The following is a 13,200-nucleotide window of genomic DNA, read 5'->3' as shown; positions in this document are numbered from 1 at the left end:
AAAACTTATTTCTTAAGGCAATTCTACAGATGTTGGGTATTTTCCTTACCCAAGCCATCCTTAAGCACGTATTTCGACGAGTCAAGGAACAGGAGCGATGTGTTCTACTAACTTCCAAAATAAAAATTAATCTTCCCTAAGAGACACTTTAATATAAAATTAAGCTAGGAAAACGTACTTGTGAAACTGGAGACCAAATTAATGAAATACCTCCCATGTGCATGCTTAACACTTGCTGCTGGACAGTGACGAATTTCTGTGAGGCAAAAGTCATAGATACGGTTGCGCCGTTCAAAACTGCTTCAACTTAAGTTGCCAACTTCTATGCTGTTACTTGTAAGATCGAATGCCCAAATAGAATCCTGGTCTATCTGGCTTTAACGGAAGTCGTTAACATGCAAATGGTGAAGCGCCTAAGACAGCTCAGTTCATTAACTTCGTCTCTTTGTATGAGCTCTTAGGAGTTCATCGAGGATGCGACCATTATTAAGTTGAGTTATCCTATGAATTACATTCATGATTCCTTTGTTTAATGACCGGTTTATAAACATAAGGTCAGTGCGTAGCAAACTTTGCAGCCTAATGCGCCCAAAACACGTCTCCACTTGGGATGTTTATGATAAAAGCTGCTGTTTGTGGCAACCGATAGGGTAGGGTTCTCAAAGCGGGGTCTTGCATGTAATCTTTGAGAATGTCTCGGAAATCACAAGTGGTTTGCCCTTGTCACACATTTGTCTGATTAGGTTCCACTGCAGTCAGTAAGGGGCGATTTTTTGCTGAAATCGGTCATGGAAACTTTAGAGGAAGGAGTACGCTTAGATATCTTGGCCCTCTTTATCGAGGTATAATTTGGCTTTTCTTTTACGAGCTACCCATGTTAGATAGGACCCAATCATAACAAACCTCATTCGTAGGCTAAACTTAAAATTGAATTACCCTTGAAGATGTTATATGGTTTTTGGCTGGGTGAAGGGCCAGCAGCTTCTGCAACGAGAGCTTTTCCACAAAACACGTAGGCAGAAAAGTTGTAGAAGGCTCACGTAGTTGAATATAATATTGAACAAGAAACACCACACTGTAAAATATTTAACTTCGTTTAAGCAACGCTTTCCACCTTCGGGTTCCTCCTCACCCACCATGATAGGCTCGTCCTTCTGGGCGAACTTTTACTCTATCTGGTCGATGCCTGTATATTCTTCAAAGACAGCAGCCTAAAGTCCCTACCAAATTCGGTTTTTCCTGATGAAGAGTTGCTGGAAGGGCTTGATCCACAGCAAGCATTAACCCTAACTGCAGAGCCAACTTGCACCCTCTTTCTTGGTTTAACTTGAACGTTTCTCTTTGACAATGCTGCTATTTGCACGTGCAACCATCTGAAAGACAGTCAAGAAAGTATGAAGTTATCTGTTTCCCTAGCTGCCTTTTGTTCCATTTCGAGCAACCCAGCACACCAAGAAAGCGGATATGACTATGTGAAAAGCCTTGGCAGCCTCCAAGGTAACAGCGCCACACCAGGAGTCGACAAGCATCTAAAAGAGCATGCATCGTTCAGCTAGCCCCAACTTGGTTGGGTGCCGGGTCTACCACGTCCCGTCGAGTCTACTCAACGGCGAAAAGTATCAAAAGAGGAATGAGGGAAGAGTAAGAGGGAGGGATGCAGAGACAGAGAAGATGAAAGAGCATTTGTTAGCTGCAAACATTCCATAGCATCATGGAATGGAACTGCATTTGAACTGGAAGAGGAAGGCGAGAATACTGGCTACGGTAGTTAGGTAGCGTGTCAGGCACTAGAATGAGGAGAACTAGATTGTTGAGGGGGTACTGAGGTAGGGATTTGAGAACTAGTTCTGAGTCGATGAATGACCAAAGCCACCTATACCTCTTGTGTCTGGAGCTATAAAGCAGGCACTCTATATGGTATCACCTTAAAAAATATCTTGTTCAGACATAATGAAGTTCTCAGTGGAACACCAAAGGCTTATACTATTGCCTCAAATATCTGTTTCTCAAAAACATTATGAATTATTGCAAAATGTATTCCAGGGACATGACTGATTTTCGATGAATATAGTGCATGCGATTTCCTAGATCGTTTTAAGAGCTGTAGTAAAATCAGTTCTTAAACTGCCTTCCTTATGTACTATCATTTATAAAATCCCAAAGTGGAACACCTGTCAACCTCATTATTCCATTTGTGTAAATGTATTTGTAAATCGTCATGACATATGGCAAAAATCAAAATGCAACAATTTGCATTGTGGTAAACGCAATACCCCTTTCTCTAAGTGCCTTTTCGGAGAAGTTCCTAGAAGATTTAAGCCAATCGGATAAAAGTATTAGGTTGTCTACGAGATTCAGGTTTGATCCTGAATCGAAGTTGTGCCAGAATTAGTAATCCTCGACAAATATCTTAGGACATTTTCGCGTGCAAGGCAAAAGATAAACGTGCATGGCTACATGGTCGTGGTCTTGAGTAAGCTTGGGATAAAAGTGTTAATGATGGTTACATTGTTTCATCTAATATGAAGAGGTCCATCTCAACTACTCTCACGTCTCTTGAAGCTCACATAGTAACGGACCCATTCCATCCGATTGCGCAAGAGGTATTATAATAACTAATTTGTTGGTGCAGCAGCCATTGGAGAGCTGTTGGTTTCAGCAAGGATCATAAGTAATTTTAAGAGACAATTCATATCAACTGAATCATCTTTTGTCGCATTTATAATGACTGCAATAAATATTTTTTGATGGGGTGTAAGAGATCTTCCCTGAGAATTCGAGAGGGATCCTTAAGATATGTTACGCAGTCGCCACAATCCGTTTCACTTAATTTCTTTGAAAATGCAATCCCTTCAATAAAATAATTCACACCTCTTTCAAGGAGACTTTAGTCAAGGGATGTGCATGTATTCAGGTAAGAGCCATGCGGAATGGATGATTGTTTAGTGGAATGTAATTGGGACCTTTAAATTGTGACGACTACCATCGTAGTGAGCAATTATAACACGCTGGAAGTATCACACCCCAGTGTCTTCCTCGACAGGTGGCCATGGGTGTTTTACATCAGAAGATTGGCCATTTACGCAGGACTACAAATAAACTATGACACAGATGATTCTTTCATGCTCAAAGTAGTTTCAATTAAGAGGGAAATTCCGCACTGCTCCGTCTGCTGCCAGTTTCATTGAATGGTAAGATAGTGCTGAAACACTTGTTTTAGTTTTACTGCAGCCGAGGATAACAAGTTTTGGGTTTTGAAGGAAAAGAGTTGATCTGCATTCAGGTAGTCCATTCCTACCCCTATGCCATCACATATCAGCCAAAATTTGCATCAATATACCTTACTATCAGAGGTCTTTTGATGGCTCATACACTCCTTTGTTTCAATGTTCTAGGATAATATTTGACCGCATCTCCTTAGGATCCAGGTAATGGAGCTTTGTCTAGAAGGCTAGCACTTAGCAATTTAAACATTTACCAATGCAGCTTTAACAATCATTTCAAGGCAATTCGCTTGGCAGTCTCACAGGAGACCGACAAACAGATGATAAATGGGAGTGGTGTAGAGTTCATGTTGCCCCAAGTATGCATCATGCCTTAAAGTCAGCGGCAAACTCCACTTTGATGTAACAACGAATTTGGAAACATAAAATAAATCGTGTGTTATAGATTATTGTGAGGCCTCGGAGGTCAGCAAGTGGGCATGCGAAACAGTGGATTGCACCTGAGGGGCCATTGTCCAGCACATGCAAGCACGTGAATCGGCTATTAAACGGTGAATGCAACAATTTGAAGTTCAGCAGCCTGAAAATCTCCTGGTCCACTGTGATTTATTGCCCACCAAAGCTTGACGTAAGCAAAGTGGTCGATATTTAACGACTTTGCTTTAGTTAACGCACCACCAAAAGCTCTCTTGTGGTTTACAAAGATGACATGTGTGGGAATATATAAGGCGTGAATTGGTAGCTCTACAACGATAGCTGGATATAATACCACACAGGACGCAAAACCTGCGCACACAGCGAACATTATTCCAATTGTATCGGTCTGTATGCATTTTTAACAGCATTTTTTGCAGTTCTAGCTAAATTAGTCTTTCATATTCATAACTTGATTACACCTAGTCAAGTATCGGCAAAGCCTTAGTTCCATTTCCCATTCATTGACTTCCTTTTAAATATTAGAAACAAACATTTTTGCAGATTCAAAATTGTTTTAAATTTATTCTAACTTTGAGCATATTTGCACACATGCGCAAATGCTACTGAAGGCTTGCCGTTGAACCAAAACTAGCGGTAACACCAACACCTCATCCAATCGAATGACTTTAGCGCATAGCATCAAGCATAACTTCCCTTACTGATTGGCCTGTGATGAGCCATGCTCCTCAGTACCTAGAGCACCAACAAAAGGGTACAGTATGCTGATTTGGCATGGTAACTAGTGCTTTGTCAAATAGGCACTCTAGATTACAGTAATAACGATGATGTGAGTAGTAAAGAAGTAAATCATTCAACCAAGAATAACATCAAAAGATGGAAAAATCACCCATGAATATGTGCTATTTTCCACTAATACTTTTACTTTTGTTCATCCGTGGATAAAATTTAGCTAAATATGTATGTCAGCGATAGCAATTTTGCATATTTTTATGATGCGAACAAAGTATGAAGGCTACGAGACCGGTTCCTTGAGGGATTAAATAATTCATCTGGAGGTTGGGGCATACGCCATAGGATAGACGAAAGTGAAAGGCACACAGGGGTACAGTGCCTAAAACAACCAATAGGAGAACAGCATCCGCGCATTCTCCTCACTTTGATCGCCTCAAAGGAGCGATGTTTTAGCATCCGCAAGTCTATTCAGACCGTGACTCAATGAAAAGCAGGTAGTGAGTCAGGGTTGATGACTGTCAAAAATGACTAGCAAACCTTCCTCCATGGCTTTATCCATTATATATTTGGCCTCATTACCATCGTCATCCCCATCACACAGATGAACACAAGGTGGGAGACGGATCCGAATTGCAAAAAGAAAATCATTCTAAATTGATATGCACTTGGTGCATCAGAGGCACCGACTATGTGCCTGGACCGGATTTGAGCAGGAGAGCTGACTGTTTGCATGAGCACTCAATGACTACTAAATTTGAATGAACGAGCTCATCAAACTACTTGATGAATGTCGAGGTAATTAGTAGACTTTTGCTACTTTAACAGCTTCCCTAGGATATGTCCTGTTAGCAAACACCCACGCCATGAAGCGGCATCCCAACGTCGAAAATCCCCGCTCATTAGAAGAGAGAGCTCATAAAATCAAAGGTGTTTATTGAAACCTATTATCAACACAACACGGCTGCATTAGGCTTCTCTTTTGTCAGCTATCCAGTGTCCGTATCGCCTCCGTAATTATTGAATCATTAAGCCCCAAGAACTGAAAACATTTGTAATTATCTTCTTCAATTTTTGCCGTCTGATTTCGTCTTTAACCTTTGTCGTCTATTAAAGCTAAGGAGACCAGAAACCTATTCTAGCAAAAGATCTTACAAGTAACAACACAGGAGGCAGAGTTCTAATTTGATGAGATATTACCTTAAATGCCGCAATTGCAACTTTGACCTTTCGCCTTACAGCAACTCGATCTAGCAACTTAGTTTTTATTTCTTAATTTAGGTTTTTCCTTCTAGGTACCAAATTTTAATAATTAGTTACTCTGCTTCGAGGTTAGTATCAGTTTGAGGATTACTGCAGCAAATCAGAGCTGTTCCTCGTTTCATTCCGAAATCCATACTTAAGGTAAAGGTCTGTCTTAGCGTCGATGAATCTTACCCTCTCCAGGCTTTCAAATTCCCAGTTAGCATTGAAAAGACTGGTTTTACAACAATGCCTTGGTCAAAATGATAAATTAAGATGCCGTGGCTCTCTATTGGTGTACTGGGGAGCATGGCTCGCACGTAATCTCACAGGCCAATCAGAAGGAGCAGATTTGTCAGATGCCATGCGCAAAACAGTTTGGTTGGCTGAGAAGCTGAAATCGGGATAGGTGTGGTCAGGCTTTTAGCAGCCCTTTTGTGTGCGTATATATACGCTTAACGATGAAATAAATGAAAACAAATTAAAATCAGATTTGCATTTAATATTCAAAGAAACGTTGAAATGAGAACTAACTCTATCGATATTTTGCTAACTGAGATCAAATGGTGCATATTGGGAAATATTTGTTGAGTCGGAAAAGGGAAAATAGCTTTGAAGTTTATGCTAGCTGGTAATATTGAAATAACGTTTGTTTAGGACAAAGTCAATCAAAGGCCGTTGTTGACGGCTATATTTTAATTGAATTTTTACCACCATAATGCAATTTGCAGTAGGTGCCTTGCAAGCAGCAGACGTCTCTGTTTCTGTATCCCATATTCCAACCTCCAATCACATTGTGTAACCGCGTTGACTCAAACTTTATCACTAGTCACAAACATATGAATTATAAGGTTAATCGACTCTTAAACACAGGACAATCCCTTAAATTCCACCTGTGTCTGTCCATTTTAAATCATCTCTGAGGCGTATTCCTTCCACGCTGTAAACAAAACCTAAAAATGTGGATAGACACATTTAATTTAGACATAAACATGGAAATTATAATAAAGCATCACTCATCTTAGTGGTGATTTGTGGATGAACTGTGTCATAGACAGAATGGACACCGTATGCCTGCAAGTACCGTAAATTGCTCTCCATTCGAATGACCACTGTCTTTTGCTTTTTCTGCAAACATCAGTATCAATTGGTGTGGAAGGAGATGCAATCATGCTTGGGGAGCATTGAGTTGACTGATACACAGCGGATAGAATTTGATGGCCTGCAGACTGCAATAGGCCCGTGCAAGCCGTGCCAATCCCAGCTACAATGCTGTGGCAAAATGAGTCCTCAGCACGTCGACTTTCGGGAGAAACCTCATGAAAATGCGTAGATGGGCAAGGGTTTACTCCAATTCCTTTGCGTATATGTGGAAGAAGACTGCCACCAATAAGGGAAGAGGGTGAAGTAGTGCAATTTGTTGCTACTTAGAAAGTTGTACTTTCTCATGATAAGTGGCAATGGCAACCTTCTCGGTGGTACTCCAGCAAAGTGATTATTGATATCAAAATTAATAGACACGACAGATTTTGCTAAGGAACCTCTTTGGCTTGTGGTTTGACAAGTGTACGAAGAGTTTTAACATAGGTGGAAGAGTATGGGAATGAACAAACATGGAACAAACATGGGGGTAGATTAAAATCTAATGGAAAGTTTATTATGTTGGCAGCGGCACAGCATTTGACGTGGGATTCTCTACCATCCAACGCCTCTTTTTAGGCTAAAATTATGCATGTGCTTGGGTGAGTTATGACTGACCAGCGAACATGAAGAATGTCTAATTGCTGCATACTTGTGTTACTTTATTTAGTTGTTTGGTCTTAGGACAGTATCCTCCCACAATTTTACTGCACCATTCTCTTACACTTCTTTGTCCTGCTTCCAAATGTCTAGGTAGCCTTAGCCGAGATGTTTTCCACTTCCTTCCTCCTGCTTCTCTCCCTAACACCCCGATTTCCGAAAAAGTCATGCGTTTCTTTTTCACAGAAGTGATTGCTCGTTTGCACAGCGTGCGAGATCGAGTGCGTTGTTACCTCGCTGCTCTTGTAATTTCAGGGAATAATCGTTCAAAACTGCCAATTTAGTTTGTTATTTCACGCAAATGGACAGTGAGGCATCATCACTTGTGGCTACTTTGAGTGCTAGTCAGGCAGAACACCAACTAAGGGGTAACGAGCCCTAAAGTGCTCACTTCACTGTATCAGTGCCTTCCAATTGCACCATATAACCAGCAGCGTAGATCGTAACATAGCCCACTTAGCATTTTTAGCCTTCGTTCGAGTGACACATACCGAGGGTTCAACAAATCACACACGTTTACAAGTAAAAGTGGTCACACAACTAGATGGGGAACCTCCATCCTCACACTTTCACCCCAGTAAATTAGCCAACATCGGCCAGATTGCGATCGAAGGTGTTACGGGAAAGGATTTCCCACCACCCCAAAAACACAGGTACGCAAAGTCGTAAGGCACATACAGATCGAGAGGTTTGATTGCCTACCTACACATGCGTAAGCACGTTGTACGTCTGATCCAGTGACTAACCTGATTAAGGGAGTAAGGACTGATGGATTATAGAAAGGAAGCATTAGATTATCTGCCTTGCGCATTCCCTCTGCCAGTACTTCAACCATTTAAATAATAAAGTGGTTCAGGGAAGGAGAAGTTAACCTTGAAAATATCTATGTATTAACAACTGGTTTTCAGTCTTGTAGGCTATTCATGCATTTTCCACCTCTACAGAAATGTTTCATTTGGTCTTTCAACGTCGTAAACTGTGTTATAAGTAGGCAAAATCGCGTAATTCCTTTCTGTTTGACTATTTAGATCTGTCCAACTGATGGCAAATCTCCGGATGCTCTGCGTGTCCCGCTCTCGTTATCTTCCTACTTGCTGGCCCATTTTAAGCAGAAACGTGCTTCAAGTGCACTGCTGACCAACCAAAGACGCTCGCGTAGTCTCCACTGTCTTGCTGTCATGCTTATATACACTTGTCGCAGCCTCCCATGCTCACTCATACGTTAGGAAAAGGAAAGCTGTTCAGATCCAATCGTCTACTGATTATCTGATTTGGAGGAAGAAAAATTCAACCTCAAGCAAGTGAAAAAGCCAACTTTGTACGACACCGCCACATGTTTCCATCGAGTTAGACGCCTCAGCCCTGAAGACAAACGACACCGTCGATCTCCAAAGTAAACATAAAATTAGATTCCACCTCAAACACCTACTGCTTGTAAAATTTCCTTTCCAGCAATGCATCATCTTCCAAAAATTCAAACTTGTCGAATCACAAAGAGAAAACGGACACTGATCTCCCGTAAAACACAGATATTTTGCAAACATCTCACTAAATACTATACATAATGAAATATCTTCATCTAGCCATTGCCCCCAACCTAAAAACCTAAATCTGGCAGTGGAAGATAAAGATAATTTCGATGATATATTTAAATTACATTCACCTAAGTATTTGATCTTAAAACTACAATCTAGTGGATTCTTCCAGGAATTATGTGCATTCGTCCTAGACTAAAAGCCTGGGTGACTAGAACGCCAGAATAATCGTTGTGTCCCTTGAAACTCTGAAACGGAATGCCGCAGCATGAAAATATATTTAAAAATTGCTAGTTGCTAAGTTCCACTAACACAATTTGTCATTATCGGCTCGCCCTCTGATGCCAAGTTCATATTATATTATTTGCGCTTAGTTCCCAACCCTATGTGTGAGAATTTGTGATTTAAGGTCAAGCCGCAGGTGGTCTCGTGATCGCTCCGTTTCAGCTCCGGTACTTTAAAGCCCACCAAGGCCAGTTTACGACAGGTTAGTAGGCACCAGTTTTATTTACCGGATGACTGAGGTGACGGGTGAGACAGAGATAGGTGGTGAGAAAATAAATAAGATGAAGTTTACATGGAAGAGTGGTGTGGCGGCGCATATTATCCATCGTATTCCGTAAACTCGCATTATCTTGAGACAGCTATACACCCATCTGCATGTGATGGAAAATCCATGTATCCAATTACTGACTCAGTCCATATGTCAAATCATTACAATGCAGAGATTGCTTTCTGAATATCTAACATATTATTCGAATCCGACAAGTCACAACAACATTCTGCCGGCTTGTCACTCCTCCAATTCATTATTTGCATCCCGCCTGCGAGCGATGGTTAGTTGGTTCTGGCAATCTCTCTCAAAGTGGATGGATATAACGCATAAGTGTGTGCATCCGTTGAGCATCATTTGTGCAACATCGCGAGGCTTCCATGAAGACGAAAGAAGACACTCGAGCAGAATTTTTATATTCGCACGGAGAAGGTATTTGTGCTACTGCCATGGACAGAAGGACAGCCTATCCGGGGAGGTGCAAAGGCCAAGTCAAAAGTGGCTCCTCACCGAAATGGCAAGTTTAACGACCGTCGCATTACGTAGCCCCTCTCTTCTTTTGAGCGTCGTCCCCGGCGTTCCCCTTGGTCATCCTTCCGTATCAGCCATCACAACATAGTCGGTGCTGTAGAGAAAATCCCGCGATCCGGCCGTGCCAGTCATCAAATTAGAGGGCGTCATTACAGATACTTGACCTCCTGGAAATTTACTTGGATCTGGAGTTCCGTTTAGTTTGAGAAATGGATTCAATGGGAAATTGTGCTGGCCATCATACACCTTCATCGATAGATGTTGGAGCACTGTCCTAACAGCAGACTTGTGTAGGGCAGAACGGGATTTAACACAGGTCCTTGGGAAGGGGTTTCGCGTCTGCTCCTCCTTGATACGTTGTTACCACCTCGGAACTGCCCAGCTATATCTACCCAGGATCTATTTAGCTAGTTCGGAAATGGAGGAGGTATTGCAAATTCACATAGCCAACAGCTTTAAGCAGGTACGGTAAGGAGGTCTGTAACAAAACTACCATGTAGTTCACGGCTAATGTCGCCTCAGTTGTTGATGGCTTTCCTACAAATTTACCTAAAGACTGCCTCGGCAAATCATTCCTTTCATCTTACTTAGCAGTCGAACTTACTATGCCTTACAAATACTTTCAGTTGCGTTTGCTTACAACACTTGAACTAATTTTACGTTGCCTATTGACTCAGGTCGTAGCCAAAGATGTTCTTATGGTAAGTGTTTTCACTTGGCTAAGCATTCATTCCTTACCTATGAAGACTAAATAAAATATCTCCGCCTGAAAAATTGGGTTGTAAGCAGTGGGTGAAGTCAAACACGAAAAATAACACGCATTGACTGAGTAGTTGAGTAGGGTTTGAAGTAGGTATTCATACATTCATTACTGTTGCTAATTCAGGCTTCCAATTCTACTTGTAAAAACTGTTTGATGCCATTATTTTAATAAAGAGCGACATTAAAAGCAGGTGGAAATCCGAAATTTGGCACTGTGCTGGGCTTTACATATGCGTACGGGTGGAGCTTATCAAATCCAACGCTAGCCGTAATGCATTGCTGGATGTTTTAGAAACCGCATTCCTCTTCTAATGTCCCTGACTACCTAACGCTTGAATTATACTAAAATAATCCTGCAAAACCGGAGCATATTGATGCTATAAAGAGCCTGGAAGATATTCATTGGGTCGCTGAATACTGGAAGTCGCATCCTCGAAAATCATTTCCACTCAGTTGGTACTTGACTCGTACAGAGGCGGCTACCGACAAACAGTACTGGTGAGGATATTCGGTAGTCATCTTTTTGCAAATGTGGTTGTGTGTGGTCGTACCTGACTAATAATGGGAAGTACTTATGGTCTTTCCATCATCTGCTCTGGTAACACATGCTTCGCTTTTCATTTTGCACTTGTTTACTGAAGTTTTTTGGCTTTCCGAATTGTCACGATGGGTGTGAAATATGTGATGAACTTGTATGTTTGCAGTCACGCGAACCTATTTCGATTGCCTTGCAAAAGCCAAATTTGACTTCCCCAATGCAAAACTTGGCTGTTACCTCCAAAGTTGTGCTTGTCTCTTGGACTTGGTTATGTGAAATTTCGAAACAACCATGCATCATGAGTTAATGCACCATTTTTCCTGTTTAAGGTGAGAAAACAGGATGAAGTGCAAGACCTTCGAAGGTGGCAGCAGGAGTGGAGACTGTAGAAAAATGAAGAGAATTCATCAAACACTTTCGTTTTTTCTACTTTGCATGAATGAACCACACGACTAGTCACATTCCAACGTCAACGAAATCGTCAATAAAATCCCGAAAAAGGTTTCCATTCAACCCCGAGTGTACCTTTTATTACTACCACTCAATTTGGCCTTCTGCTATGTCACTCTCAATGAAGTCGGAAACTGTAGGTGTTGTTTACTTCAAGTAAAATACACTCACGTGGGAAAGCTTTCGTGGGCCAAAAACCTGTCCTTACCTCAATTATCAAGGGTATGGTTACAGACTCATAATATCAACTTCAAGTAAGTCGCCACCTTTCAACACATTACTGACCTCCTTCAAACTCACGATGTTTCATCCCTAACAGTGACAGCAGACTTGTTTTAAAGACGCGTCACTAGTAAGCAAAAGGAGTGAGTTAAACCGATCATAAGTGGAAAGGCAGAGAGATTAGACATACCAGAAGGCATTGTGCTGAAATGAAGAACAAACTACAGAGACTAAAGAGCATCGCGTGGAACATTCCCGGGTTAATTCCCCTCCCAAAAAATTTTTCACTGCATGCCGTTTGTTCGTTGGCAAGACACCGGATATGTTTAACTGTACATCAAAATATGCTAGGCTAATACGGCGTCTACTCTCTACTCCGATGCCGACCTCAAAGTAGCAGGTGAGGGAGCAAATCAAATCCATATGCCTTTAGTATCCCCTCCTCCCATTCAAGCCACCAATGCCAATGAAGTGAGATTTCACTTGACACTGCTCTGGTAATAAGCACAAACACCAGTTTGCCTTAAAGAAAATCATTATTGAATCATATTCCTGGAGGCGAAAAGAACAAAGGGGTTGTTAACAGGGAAAACGATGGAGTTAGGAAAGCCTTCTTAATAACAAGGGAAAGGAAATGGGTATAAATGCGAGAATAGGGGAAGATGAGTGCAACTTACAGAGGTATGTGTAAATTCCACACCGGCACCGCCAACGTGAAAGGTCGAAAGGAGTGAGTGATGACAATGGTGGTAATAATGCCGCAGATGCAGTTTATTTAACCACTTATAAGTAGGTAAGTGGGTGCCAAATTGGAAGCTGCCGCAATTCACAGCTTATAAATTCAGGCCGGAAGTATGGACGAAAATGGAGAATAGATTTTCTCACTTGTCGTTGAGTCGAGGTCCAAGGCTTCAGTGGAGGTAAGAGCTATGAGCTGCCTCATCAGTTCAGGTCAAAACTGTAAAGATGGTGAAATCATTCCTCGCCCGAGCTGACAGTGAGGGCAGTGAAGGAGTCCTAATCCCAGCAAAAGGTGTGAGTCCTCCCACTGAGCCCAAACAATTACCCTTATGTGGGGTTTTGTCAAAAACATCTAGAAACGGGTAAAATGGCAAACAATGATGGCAAGAAGGCGCTAAAGTTAGATGTAGCACTTCCTTCAGACACATTCACAGC

At 41.6% G+C, this 13,200-nt stretch overlaps 1 protein-coding gene across 1 annotated transcript in view; it reads left to right on the top strand. All coding sequences in view use genetic code 11, as the record gives it.

The window, feature by feature from the left end:
* Positions 1-11,659, top strand: part of EGR_10439 (hypothetical protein) — a gene marked incomplete at both ends in the record, with an annotated part of 24,637 nt that extends 12,978 nt beyond the window's left edge. Inside the window, 11 exons of the mRNA XM_024499688.1 lie at positions 169-258; positions 1,946-2,034; positions 2,089-2,208; positions 3,136-3,191; positions 3,396-3,428; positions 3,487-3,583; positions 4,612-4,665; positions 5,673-5,722; positions 8,963-9,155; positions 10,553-10,753; positions 11,456-11,659. Coding sequence (XP_024345895.1) covers positions 169-258; positions 1,946-2,034; positions 2,089-2,208; positions 3,136-3,191; positions 3,396-3,428; positions 3,487-3,583; positions 4,612-4,665; positions 5,673-5,722; positions 8,963-9,155; positions 10,553-10,753; positions 11,456-11,659 — 1,187 coding nt within the window. The remainder of the gene's footprint in view (positions 1-168; positions 259-1,945; positions 2,035-2,088; positions 2,209-3,135; positions 3,192-3,395; positions 3,429-3,486; positions 3,584-4,611; positions 4,666-5,672; positions 5,723-8,962; positions 9,156-10,552; positions 10,754-11,455) is intronic.
* Positions 11,660-13,200: the final 1,541 nt, after the last annotated feature.

Source organism: Echinococcus granulosus (genome assembly GCF_000524195.1).
Source record: "Echinococcus granulosus chromosome Unknown EG_S00220, whole genome shotgun sequence".
Lineage (NCBI taxonomy): Eukaryota > Metazoa > Platyhelminthes > Cestoda > Cyclophyllidea > Taeniidae > Echinococcus > Echinococcus granulosus.
Note: the sequence above shows the minus strand (reverse complement) of the source record. Positions and strands in the feature narration are given on the sequence as shown.